Source organism: Pteropus alecto, unplaced genomic scaffold, assembly GCF_000325575.1.
Source record: "Pteropus alecto unplaced genomic scaffold, ASM32557v1 scaffold97, whole genome shotgun sequence".
Taxonomy (NCBI): Eukaryota; Metazoa; Chordata; class Mammalia; order Chiroptera; family Pteropodidae; genus Pteropus; species Pteropus alecto.
The window spans coordinates 4,138,910-4,151,768 of record NW_006439713.1 but is presented as its reverse complement, the minus strand read 5'-3'; the positions used below and the strand labels follow the sequence as shown (position 1 = coordinate 4,151,768).

The 12,859-nt window shown below is 37.1% G+C and overlaps 1 protein-coding gene, 1 non-coding gene and 1 pseudogene across 2 annotated transcripts in view; all 3 read left to right on the top strand.

Annotated features, from left to right (window-relative positions):
- DYRK1A (dual specificity tyrosine phosphorylation regulated kinase 1A) overlaps positions 1-12,859 on the top strand; it is an 82,603-nt gene that overhangs the window by 57,838 nt on the left and 11,906 nt on the right. Inside the window, 2 exon segments of the mRNA XM_006916743.3 lie at positions 2,601-2,747; positions 4,483-4,623. Of these exon segments, the coding sequence (XP_006916805.1) occupies positions 2,601-2,747; positions 4,483-4,623 (288 nt within the window).
- TRNAR-UCU lies at positions 280-352 on the top strand. The gene has a single exon. It is a non-coding gene; the product is annotated as a tRNA-Arg (tRNA).
- LOC112483828 lies at positions 362-477 on the top strand (annotated as a pseudogene).

Genomic DNA, 12,859 nt, shown 5'->3' with positions numbered 1-12,859 from the left:
ATAATAATAATAATAATAATAAAATGCAAATAGGAATTTGCATTCAAATTGCATTTGAATTGGAAGGTATAGGTTTTTCAAAGTGGATTTTAAAAAATTGTATATATGCAAAAAGCCTGAGAGAGAGAATAGATGAGTGAATTAAATATTTGTAACTATATTTCCAAAATAGAGGTTTTAGTATAAATTTGGAGAAATTCTAGTACTAGAACATTGAATCATTGCTATAAAATATAGATCAAGATAAATATTTTTCCTCAAAAAACTGATGGGGGACATGGCTCCATAGTGTAGTGGTTAGCACGTCAGCTTTCTATGCAGAAGGTCCTGGGTTCGCACCCTGGTGGAGCCATGGTCCATGGTCTGTGGGCATGCCACCCTGAACAAGCCCGATGTCTGATCTCAGAAGCTAAGCAGGGTCGGGCCTGGTTAGTACTTCAATGGGAGACCACCTAGGAAGACCAGGTACTGTAGGCATAAATAATAATAAAAAACAAACAAAAAACCCAAAAAACTGATGGATAAAAAAATGCAGGTAATTTTGCGCATGGTAACGTAGTACAGAAATTGCACAGTTGATAGACATACTCGTTCTGATAAATAAGTTCGTCTTTTTTTCCTTATATAAATTCTGACTCTTGTCCAAACTGACTTTTTTTTAGACTGCTAAAAACAGACATGTCTGTAGCAAAAAATAGATTTAGGTTTAGCTGATTTAGGACAGGAAATTTTTTGTACTGTTTTTTTTCTAGCATTTCTAGAATTACTCTGAATAGCATGTTTTATGTATAAAATAGAAATTATAGGTTATTCTCTACTTGAAAGAATTAGGATCACCGTTTGATAATATTTGACTCATTTTAACTATTTAAAAGAGCAAGGAGGGGACAAAACTAACCTTCAGATACTACTATTTCACAATAGCTTTACTTTTCTTGTTTTTCCAAATCAGTGAAATTTCCTGTCCTGTCCAACTATTTTCTGGGTTTTAAATATAGCACATTAATTTAATCTGGAAGGTTTATAGCCAGCCAACAGGATTGTCTGACTCTTTGTTATTGTCTGCAAATTATCTTATGGCAGCAATGCTGAATAGGTCATTGAAATAATTTTTAAAAACTGAAGGCATAGTAAGCAAAGTTTGCTATTTCAAATGCCTCTGAAAATCAAGAGATGCCCATAGGTGTTCATGTGGGATAACGTATATATTGTGACTGGAAAATACATGCCCATCTTCAGAGTTATTGGATCGATTTTAGACTTGGAAATTCTTTCCCCATCTAATGCAAAATCATATGTTCTGTCCTAATATCAAACGCTGTTCTCTCTCTCCATCCACAGAGACAGCTATTCCTTCAGCTCAGTGGATTTTTAACCACGTTGAATGTATCAGTTGCATGGGAAGTCATTTCCAAAATACACATGCAGTAGCTTTAAATCTCCTGCCTCAGTATCAGAAGGTGCTAGGGCAAGTGAGTTTCAGGAAAAGTTCCTCAGGGTGTTCTGGAGCACACCTGGGAGATGACCCAGTCACTGGGTGGCTGGGTGACGACCTTGCATAAGGTGGGAAATAAGACTGTCCCGGTAGAAGGGAGTCTTTGGGGCTTAACGATGCTTTTGATTTATAAAAACTTGGCAATGTAAGACTTCTTCCTGGTCCCTTTGAATTAGACATTCTTCATTGTGAGAAGGCCCTAAGGTTGGGTTGACCTGCTTATAGAGGCGTGAGATGATTCTTGGAGGCTTGGCTGGTGTTTTAGGTGGGAGCTCAGAAGCTTTTGTGAGAAAGCAACATGATGCTGCTGGCTGCCTGGTTTGAGTGTTAGGTTAGGAAGTTTAAGTAGGATTTTGTTTCTTTCTCTGTCTTTTTAAATAAAACTTTCTTTGCTTTACAGATATTTGTTTTACTAGACATAAACAGTGGTTAAGTGAAGATAAATTGGTGTCTCAAGATATTTTCAGATTACTTCACTGAAAATAACCTATTTCAAGACTTTCTCTCCCTAAAAAGTCTTAGACTGAGATGGGAGGGGGACAGGGCAGAGACATGATTAGCCAGAAACAACTCTTTGTGGAATCTTTATGTAGCAGTGTTTCTAGGATTTACCTATGACACTAATATAGTACAGATGTCTGAATTTCTAATTTCATTGTACTGAGTTTGACTCTTGATGCTGAAAAGCATTCTAACCTAAATTAACCTTAAAAAGGTTAATTTAAATACAATTAAGCTGTTAAATTAACGGTAAACTGAGCATCAGCCATAGAAAGAATAATAGGGAAAAAATTATTTGCAATAATTTTTTATTCTAATAAGGCGTAATTGTTTGTTTTAAGATGTACCTTGTTTACCAGTTAGGACTGGATTAAATGAAAGGACCTGAATTTTACACATTTTGCATTTCACAGTCAGATTAACTACTCCCTTGACTTGTTTACTTCTATTCATAGACTAATGTCGAAATCAGTAAGTGGAATACTAAGTTAGGAGTTAGCCAGTTAATTTTTTTCTGTTAATATTAGATCAGTGTTCTTAATCCAGTGTTTGACCACAATTAAAACTTATTTTGGAATTAATGCTATTTTGAAATATATTTCAGATATACCAGTATATTCAGAGTCGCTTTTACCGGTCTCCTGAGGTGCTCCTGGGAATGCCTTATGACCTTGCTATCGACATGTGGTCCCTTGGGTGTATTCTGGTCGAAATGCACACTGGAGAACCTCTGTTCAGTGGAGCCAATGAGGTACATGATGGAGCGCCTGGAAAATTGTTCCTATTTTCATAATTTCTTTTTGTTTTTAATCTATAACAGTGTAATCTGAACGTTGTGTTTAGGGAAAGATGTCTATTTACCAACTTAATCATTCAAATGGTTTGTTAGATTTGAATTTATATTACACATTTTTCAATTATCATATGGTGAGTCTAGAATTATGAGATGGGAAGTGAGTAAGCTGCTAATGAACGAGAACAATAAAGTGGATTAGAAAATGTTAAGTATTTTGTATAAATTTTACAGGTTTTAAGTATAATAACCAAAAAAGGTGATCATGAAGGAATGAAGGCCACCCTGAAGTAGTGTAAATGTCACTATAAATTTTGAGGCTGTAATTTGGAATTAAAGAAGTGATGACCAGTAGGGTTGATGGATATGCAGTCTGGATAATTGAGAGTAAATGAGAATTACAGAATTTTAGAACTACAGATTGTGTATAATTTTCTAGTCCCCGGGTTTCCTGTCTGTGTTCTTAGAATATTCTTGAAGGTCAGAGGGCAGTGCCTGGGCGGACGAGGGTGAAGCCAAGCTAGCTCCCTTGCAGTCAGGGGAATTGGACTTTCATTGGTTTTAAAACTATTTGTGGATTTTTAAATTTTATTTATTTATTTATGTTTTGAGAAAAGTTAGACCACTGCCATTTGTGATCAGTCCATTCGTTTATAAATGAAAAAAGAAAGACCTGCAAAACCTAATGACTTGTGCTGGGTTATACAGTTGTTGATAGGTTTAGCTACTGTTTGCCGTAAGTGCCACAGTGTGTTTGTTTAATGTAAATAATATTATTGTAGATGAGTATGTTTTCATGGGCTCGGACAGTGTTAGGATCACCTTCCATCTCACTCCCTATAAAAGCCCGAGTTGTCTGAGTGGCTGGAAAACCCCTTCGTCCCTCTGACCTCTGTCCCTCTCCTCCTCGTCTCCCTCGCTCTCTGACCCAGCACACAGCCTTCTCTGAGGTCCTTTGGGAACAGTAGGCACAGGCCCTTAACTCAGGGCCTGGGCGTTTCTTCTTTCCTGTGCCTGCTCTCTCTCCCGGAGCCTCGGCCCCTCCCTCACTGCCCTGCGGTCCTTGCTCTCAGGTCACCATCTTGGTGAGACCGTTCATGACACCCCATTTTGGATTGCAGTGCCCTCACTCCCCATCTCCTTTTCTCGCCTTAGTTCTTAGTTGTCATCTGGTGTATTTATGTATTTCTTTACTGGTGATCACTTCTCGTATCATGTAAACTTTTTGGTAGGGATTTCTGTCTGTTCTGTTCATTGCTGTCTTCTTCTGAGCATGGTTTCTAGCATTTAGTGGACACTCGGTATTTAAGTGAATGAATCTGCACTTAAAAAAGTTTATTAGATCCACACTTAATTAAGCCTCAGGGGTTTTTTAATGGCTATTTAACTAGAACTCCCCAAACTTAAACTCTTAAAATTCCCTCCTGTCCTTCCTTTTTCTGCTGTGTATCCATGACCACCTGACACACCAGATTTATGTCTTTGTGTGCCCTCCCCTCTGTGAAATGTTGGCCTCCAAGAAGGCAGCGACTGTGTCTCTTTTGTTCGTTATTGTATATTCAGTGCCTAGGGGAGTGCCTGACACACAGGAGATGCTCAATTTATTTATTTATAATTTATGAATGAACGAATGAACGAATGAGTAGGATGTACTACAGTAGAAATTACATGGTTTTTTTTGTTCTTAATACAGGTAGATCAGATGAATAAAATTGTGGAAGTTCTGGGTATTCCACCTGCTCATATTCTTGACCAAGCACCAAAAGCAAGAAAGTTCTTTGAAAAGTTGCCAGATGGCACTTGGAACTTAAAGAAGACCAAAGATGGAAAACGGGTAAAATAGGGAAACTTTTTTTTTTTTGAACCTTTGTTATTTCTTTCACTAGAGCTGTCTTTTTATAGCTCATTTTCTATTTACTTGAAATCAGTGTTAGAGTTTACAGTTTCAGTAATAATTCAGGTATGTACTGAACTGTCTGGACCAGTGTTTGCTTAATGGTCAGAGTTCTCTCTAAGGCTTCATTAGGAAAACTATGTGTCTGCCCTTTGAGACAGCTGATCAAATCACCATGCCTTGTTTCAACAGTAGAATCAGTAAGTTTGACCTTCGTTTCTCACAACTTGGGTATATAGTGAATTCACAGTTAACAATACTGCAGCTGTGAACAGTAGAAGTCATAATTGCAGTAAATGGCTCTTTTTTTTTTAGTTCAGATGGAAGAAAAAGATTTTTGACTTAAGCAGTATGTGACAAGAATATGAACTGACTAGCTAGTCCTTTGATCGATTTCATATGGTTAGCAGGGATTTCTGGTCTCTAAAATCTTTAAACGTGAGGTTTTTAAAACAGTTTTTTTTAGTGATTTTCTTTTATCTGAGAACTTTTTTCTGATACCTAAACTATGCAGTTTAATAGAGTGACAGCCGTTTTGCATTTTGATTTACCTTTTTGTTTTACATATCTGAACATAATCATATATTTTACAATCTAGTTTTAGCATAAAATGAATATAATATATAAATATGTGATTATATATGCTATATGTAACAGATACCTTGCGATTGTAGCTTTGCATTTTTAACATTGAAGAGATTTTATTTTTGCTTCAGTTTTTATTTTACCCTTGCATTTTAGCAATGTTGCCACCAGGTGTCATTTCCAGTGAACTGAAGATTATCGCTTGCTTTTAATTCACCTTCGTATAGCTATGGAGTCTTAACTTTTAATATCAAATGATTTTCTTTAGAATATTTAAAAATATATATAAGTTGTGTTTTTCAGAACTGCTTTGTAGTATATTGCATTCTGCCTTATTCTCTAAAGTTACAGGCAGTGCAATATCCAGCAGCCAAATTTTACCTGCTCTCCATAAGGAAGGGATGGAACATACCAAGCAGACATCCTGAGTCCCTTTGCCTTTGTTCACATAGCTTATCATCATGGTCCTTTTTCCCTGAGCCAGAACACAGCCTGGGAACCCTTCTTAGCGTCACCAGCATTCAAGCTAGTTCCTACCAGTTGATTTGAATTAGCCCGCAGGACATGAAACCTCCTTCCTGTTTTATCTCTCTGCAGTACAGGCTGCTACTTTTCTCCGAGTTGAAGTTTTCTTTCTTTTTGTTATTTTTTTTTCATTTACCTAAATAAAATGTTCATCTGTTCCAGTCTCCAAATCTCTGCCATATGAAACCATAGTTAAGTCACTATGAGCTATAACCTATCATTTCTTCCAGTTTAGGCTATATTATTTGTTTTTTAAATTATTTCTGAGAGGACATTTCAGAATCTTTTCCATTCTTAAAATTGAAAGTATCTTAACGTATATTTAATATATGTTAACTAGATTTTATGAGATTTCCCTTAGCCATGATTAGCAACTGACTTAAACTTAATTTTTAAAAGCATAAAATAACTATTTCTCTTTAAACATTATGAAGAATGCACTAGAGATTTTAACTATAAGTATAAATAGGTGTGCATGGACTACCATCTGTCTGGTTTATTTTTCTTAGTGATTTTATTTTTACTTTAAAATTTCTCATTTTACATTTCAAGAGCCCATTTTAGCTTCCTAGTAATGAAATCCATACCTAGTAAGTTTTTTTTCCTTTTGTGGGGAAGGGGGATGAAGAATTAAGACTATAAACGTTACTGTTTTGTTAAAGTATAATTTATGTACAGTGATATATGCACATTTAAGATGTTTATTGAGTTTTAGTCTTTATGTATAACGTATCATTACCTAAAACACGATATGTTCCCACCGCCCCAAAAGTTCTCTCACGACCCTTTTCTGTCCTCTCAGCCCCGCTTTCTGATTTCTGTCATCATAGGTTTTGACTATTTATAGGCATAATTCATGTAAATGGAATATCACAGTGTTACTTTGTTTCTTCCACTTTACAAATGTTGTTTTTGCAGATTCATCCATATTGTGTATCTCAGGAGTTCTCCTATTTCATGTTACTGCTTCATAGTATTTCATTGAGTGAAAACGCCATAACTATCTATATTTACCTATTGATGGGTGTTTGGGTGGTTTCCAGCTTAGACTGTTGTGAATAAGGCTGCAGGGAAAATCCTTGTATAAATCATTTGTACATACGTATTTTCATTTCTGTTGGGTCACTACTGAGTAGAGATATTGCCAGGTTATAGGGTGTATGTGTGTAAGAAAATACCAAATAGTTTTCCAAAACTTTATCGATTCACATCCCACAATGTATGAGGGTTCCAGTTGCATGACATCCTCACTAATTGGATGGTTGTCTTTTTTATTTTAACCATTCTGATGGTTATGTAGCATTTTTTATTTGCATTTCCCTATAGCTAATGATACCACCTTTTCATGTGCTTACTAGCCATTCATATCTCTTCTTCTAAGAGTGTCACCCTTTCCAGTCTTTTGCCCCTTTGTTACTGGGTTGTTTAATTTTTGAGTTGTAGGAGTTCTGTAAGTCCCTTTGTCACATATAGGTCAATATTTTTTCCAGACCATGGCTTGCCTATTTCTTAGTGGTATCTTTTGATGAACAGAAAATTTTAATATTGATGAAATCAAATTTGTCAGCTTTTTAAATGAAAGGTATTTTTTATATTTTAAAAAATCTTTGCCTCCCTCAACTTTGTGTAGCTATTCTCCCATGTTGTTTTCTAAAAGTTTTTCTGATCCTAGGTTTTACAGTTTGAATTCTTTGGTCCATCTCGAATTAATGCTTGAGTATGGAAATAGGTGTTCATTTTCCCTATATGCTTACCTAGTAGCTTCATCATTTGTTCAAAACAGTTGCCTTTCCCTGTTGATCTGATTTTGCACAATTGTCCAAAACAAAATTATCTTTTATGTGCAGATCTGTATTTGGACTCCATTCTATTCCATTGGTCTGTCTATCCTTAAACCAGTACCGCAGTGCTGATTACTGTAGCTTTGCGGTGAGTCCAGAATTCAAGTATAGCTAAACCTTGAACAATGCAGGGCTTATGGGTGCTGACCCCACGCAGTTGAAACTTTGCATATAACTCTTGATTTCCCCAAAGTCGTATGCTAATAGCTTATGATTGACTGGAAGCCTTACCGGTAACATTAGTTAATTAATACCTATTTTGTACATGTATCATATGCTGTATTCTTATAATACAGCAAGCTAGAGAAAAGAAGATGTTATTAAGGAAATAATAAAGAGAAAATACTGTATCAATATTGTAAGTTTACATTGTTTATAAGATGAATCATCTGTCATTACCTACGTCAATATTGTTTTATATGATAAAAAACACTAGGTGTTATGCACCTTACTAACACTAGACATCAAAAATGAAAAGATAATGTGACAGAAATTTGTACTAATTTACAAGTGTCACAGTTCATGTGTCGATAGTGAAGCCGCAGCAGTGCGGTTGGTCTGGTTGTCCAGTGTAACTTTAGGGTTTCTTCACGGTAGCCTGGCCTATGCGCTAACGAATGAATCGTCATAACGTTTTCATGGCATATAGTATTACAGTCATATTTATAGTACAGTATTGGAAACATTGTTAATTTTCTTTTTAAAAAAAACCACTTACCTGTGACAGTAAGCTGATATGCAGCCTCTCCAATGATGACTGAAGGAGGCATACTTTTTGATAATGAAATTCTTTGTAAACAAGTTATAAAACAGTGAGAGAACTAATACATTATTAAGTTTTATATTTAATGTCACTCACCTTATGCTTACGTATGGATGGGATGGGCTGTCCACTTCCAGACAAGTCTTGCACGTGATGCTTTACATGATGACTACTTGGTGATGGTGATGATGATGACACAGAAGCGTCTCATGGAGTTACTAGATTTTCACAGAAAGACACTCACACACACAGCAGATGAGTCTATCAGCGTGCGGCATGATGATGACTCACTAAGTAGGAGTGGATCGTCAGAGAAGTCTTCACATCTGCATGCCGATAGATGCCACGTACTTACTGTTCTAGGCCGCGGAGTCAGGACTGTTACACATACATGTGGTACCCAGCACAGTGGGCGTCTGGTACTCGGGGGTCATTTTAGAAGTGTAAAGCCTTGCGGTTGCTATTACCCACTTCCTGCCACTTGTAAGAACTTATTAATCTAGTTGTTCTGAGAGAGAGAAGAGCTATAAAAGTATGAGAAATTTTGTAATAAGAGATCTGGTCTAACAGACCATGATTATAGTTTGGTCAATATGTATTTCAGTGGGTGTGGCAACAGCTATAGGTTGATGAAGTGGCATTTATTATCTCAAAAGAGATACTGTAACAAAATACTGGAAGAATTTTCAGCAGAATGGTTTTCATGGTTATTTCTTTGCGGTAGGGTTATATATGATTTTACTTCTTTATTTTACAGTTTTAAAAAAGGACATTAATTGTTTTTATAATCAGGAAAACAGTAAATTATAAATTAAAAGTCTTGAAACTGAAAAAAATAAAAATAAAGGCCTTCACATTGAGTAGCCTGTGGCATGAGGCGTGTTAGTCTCGCGGTCTCAGAGGCAGAGGAGGTGGTAGGGGACACGGGGGAGGCAGGCACACTCGGTGGGGACACATGGAAGTTTCTGCCTGACGTCTCTGCTTTTCATTTCTCTAAAAATGTTTCCTGGCCATGCCAGTCCTCCGCCCACCGGTCGCTTTGTTTCACAGAAGAGTCCACGTCATCAGAGACGTCCAAAGCGGCTGAACAGCCGGGCCCTGCGGCCGGTTGTCTGCCTCAGCGGTTCTCAGAGCCCTGCTCCTTCGCCGTGCTCGGTGGCGCACGTGTGGGGCAGCTGTCCTCTGCGTCGGGTCGTCTTCCGCCAGCTCCTCTGGTGTGCCGTCTGCTAGCGCTTGAATTTCTCCAGGATCTGTATCTTGACACCCTTTGCCACACCCACTTGCGGCTTTTTCGCCACATCCACAGTCTTTCATGGTTCGTCTGCTCGGCTGTCACGCGCAGCCTCTGCACATGGATTTCTCCCGCAGGTTCATTGTTTCGGACTTGATGGCTCTCACAGCTTTGCCGTAACAACAGTGGCATCTTCAGGAGTGTAATCCTTCCAGACTTCCACGATGCTCTGCTGGGGTTCTCTCTCTTGGTGTTGACAGTCCTTTCTGAAAAGACCATGTGTAATGAGCCGTCAAGGTCCTTATGACCTTTGCTCTAGAGTCTGAATTGAAGATGTCGTGTTTGGGACAGGTAGACCACTTCAGCACCATGCGCCTTTTCTGTTGAACTTACGGGGTTCTGGGAGGCCAGGGGCACTGTCCAGTATCAAAAGAACTTTAAAAGGCAGTCCCTACCGGGCCAGGTACTTCCTGACCTCAGGGACAAAGCATCAGTGGAAGCAGTCCAGGAAAAGGGTTCTCGTTGTCCGGGCCTTCTTGTGGAACAACCCAGACTGGCGGCTGGTGTTTATCTTCACCCTTCAAGGCTGCGGGTCAGTGGCGTCAGAGAGGGGGGCCTGCAGCAGTTGCACAAAGCAGAGTTGGCCTGTCCCTTCCTGCCTTAAATCCTGGTACTTGCTTTTCTTCCTTACTAATAAATGTCTTTTGTGGCATTTTTTTTTTTCTCCAAAATAGGGCACTTTCATCTGCATTTAAAACCTTTTCAGGCAGATACCGTTTCTCCTCAACGATTTTCTTAATGGCGCCTGGGAACTCCCTACTGCCTTTTGGTCGGCAGAAGCTGCTTCTCCTGTTATCTTGACACTTTTTAAGCCAAACCGCTTTCTGAAATTATTAGACCACCCTTTGCTGGAGTTAAATTCTCCAGCTTTAGATCTTTCACCTTTCTTTTGCTTTAAGTTGCCATATAATGACTTTGTTTTTCTCGAATCATATTTGAGTCTGTAGGTAGGTCTTTCTTGTAGCAATTCTGTACCCATGTAAAAGATGCGTTTTCAGCATGAGGTAAAAAGGGATTTTGCAGCAAGTACAAGGTTTTCACGCATAGCTACAGCAGTGTTTTCACAAATTTCCTTTTCTAATTTATTGATGATCCTTTTGATGTATTTATTTATTTTGAAATGCTGGGCACCTGCAGACCTCAATATGTGCTACGTATCAAGCGATTCACCTTTTTCCTGTAATGTCATGACTTTTCTCTGCTTCTTGGGAGCACTTTCAGCATCACAAGTGGCACTTCGTATGGGTCCCTCGGTGTTATTCAAGGTTTACAGTATTGCACTAAACACGATGAAAAAACGTGACGACCTCGAGAGATCACTTTCTCCTGCAATGTGCAGTTTCCTGGAGACACGAACTGCTCGTGCGACACGTATGGTGTTTTAATGGGCACTGCCAGCGCTGGAGCTCACCTCAGTAGCCACAGGAAGTGGCCGAGAGGTTATTACAGTAGTACAATGTGTACTACAGTTAATTTTGTGCAGAAACGATTTAATACTGCATCTTTATGTTTACATTTCTCTCAACTTCAAATGATGTCATGCATGGTCAGTGTTTGCATAAGTTTTGATAAATTTTACCTTTTTATAATTTGTATTTTAAGGTAGTAAATGATAAAACATGTTAGTATCTACATATTTTTGTGCATTCGTGACATAACTTTTTCTAATCTTTTTTGATATTTTTAGGCTGCACAGTACATGTGTGAACTTTTTCAGATTGTTGCAAATCTCCAAAGAATTTTCCAGTATACGTATAGGACAGAATCCACATATATATGGACCTGCGCAGTGCAAACCATGTTGTTCAAGGGTCAGCTGTGGTGTAAATCCACCAGCTCTTTTCTTTTGTTTTAAAAAAATTATTTTATTCCCAGGGTCCTTCTGTTTACATAGAAATTTTAGAATCAACTTATAAATTTGTACCAAAAAAATCTTGCTGAAATTTTCATTTGGTTTGCATTGAGATTCCATTCAGAGGAATCTTAACAGTATTGAGTCTTCTAATCTATGAACATGGTTTGTCTATCCATTTATTTAGGTCTTTAATTTCTCTTAGCAGCATTTTCTAGTGTTTAATGCAGAAGTCTCGCACATATTTTTAGTGCTATTTTGTCGTTTTTTAATATTATTTTTAAATTTTTTATTGCTAGTATATAGTTATCCTAAAACTTTGCTAAATTTACCAATTTGTTCTAGTTTTTGTTTGTTTTAGATTCTGTAAGGTTTTCAACTTAATCTGTGAGTGAGCAGTTTTATTCTTTCAGTCTGTATGCCTTTCTTTTTCTTATTTTATTATACTGACAAGGACCTCTGTATGTTGAATAGTAACGGTGATAGCAGACATCTTTCCATGTTCCCAGTCCTACGGGAAAGGCATGTAGTCATTCAACATTAAGTATGACATTAGTTGCATACTTTTTTGTAGCCCTCTATCTGGTTGAAGGAGTATGTTTAGTGTTTTGAGAGAGTTGGTGTTTTTTTGGTTGGTTGGTTGGTTGGTTGAAGTCATGAATGGATCTTGAATGTTGTCATATACTTCTCCTGCATCTAAGAGAAGATCATATGATTTTTCTCCTGTTACGTGATAAAATACATTAATTGGGGGATATTAAACTCAACCTATAGTAAAACACATTTGGCCTTAATATACTATTAATTTATTACCATAATTTACTATCATTTACTGCCATAAAATATAAAGAAATTATAATGTGGTTTGGCCTTAATAGTATATATTGAGGGATTCAGTTTGGTAGTTTTTTGGTAGGAATTTTGTTTCCTTATCATTAGAAGAATATTTGTCAAAATTTTTATAATATCATCATTAGGTTTTATGTCAGGATTATGCTGGTCTCAAAATGATTAGAATGTATTCTTGATTTTTCTGAAAGAATTTGTATAAGATCAGCATTATTTCTTTTGTATGTTTAATAGATAGAGTTCATTGATGACATCATCAGGACCTTGAATATTCTTTGTTACTATTGTAATTCACATTTTGGGGGGTAAATATATGACTATTCAGATTTTTTTTTTAAAGTGAATTTTGATAAGCTGTATATTTCAAGAAACTTGTCCTTAGCATCTCAGTTGTTGAGTTGGTTAGCATAAACTTATCCATAATATTTCATTATTTTTTTACGTTCTGGAGGTCCTGTAGTGATAGTCTC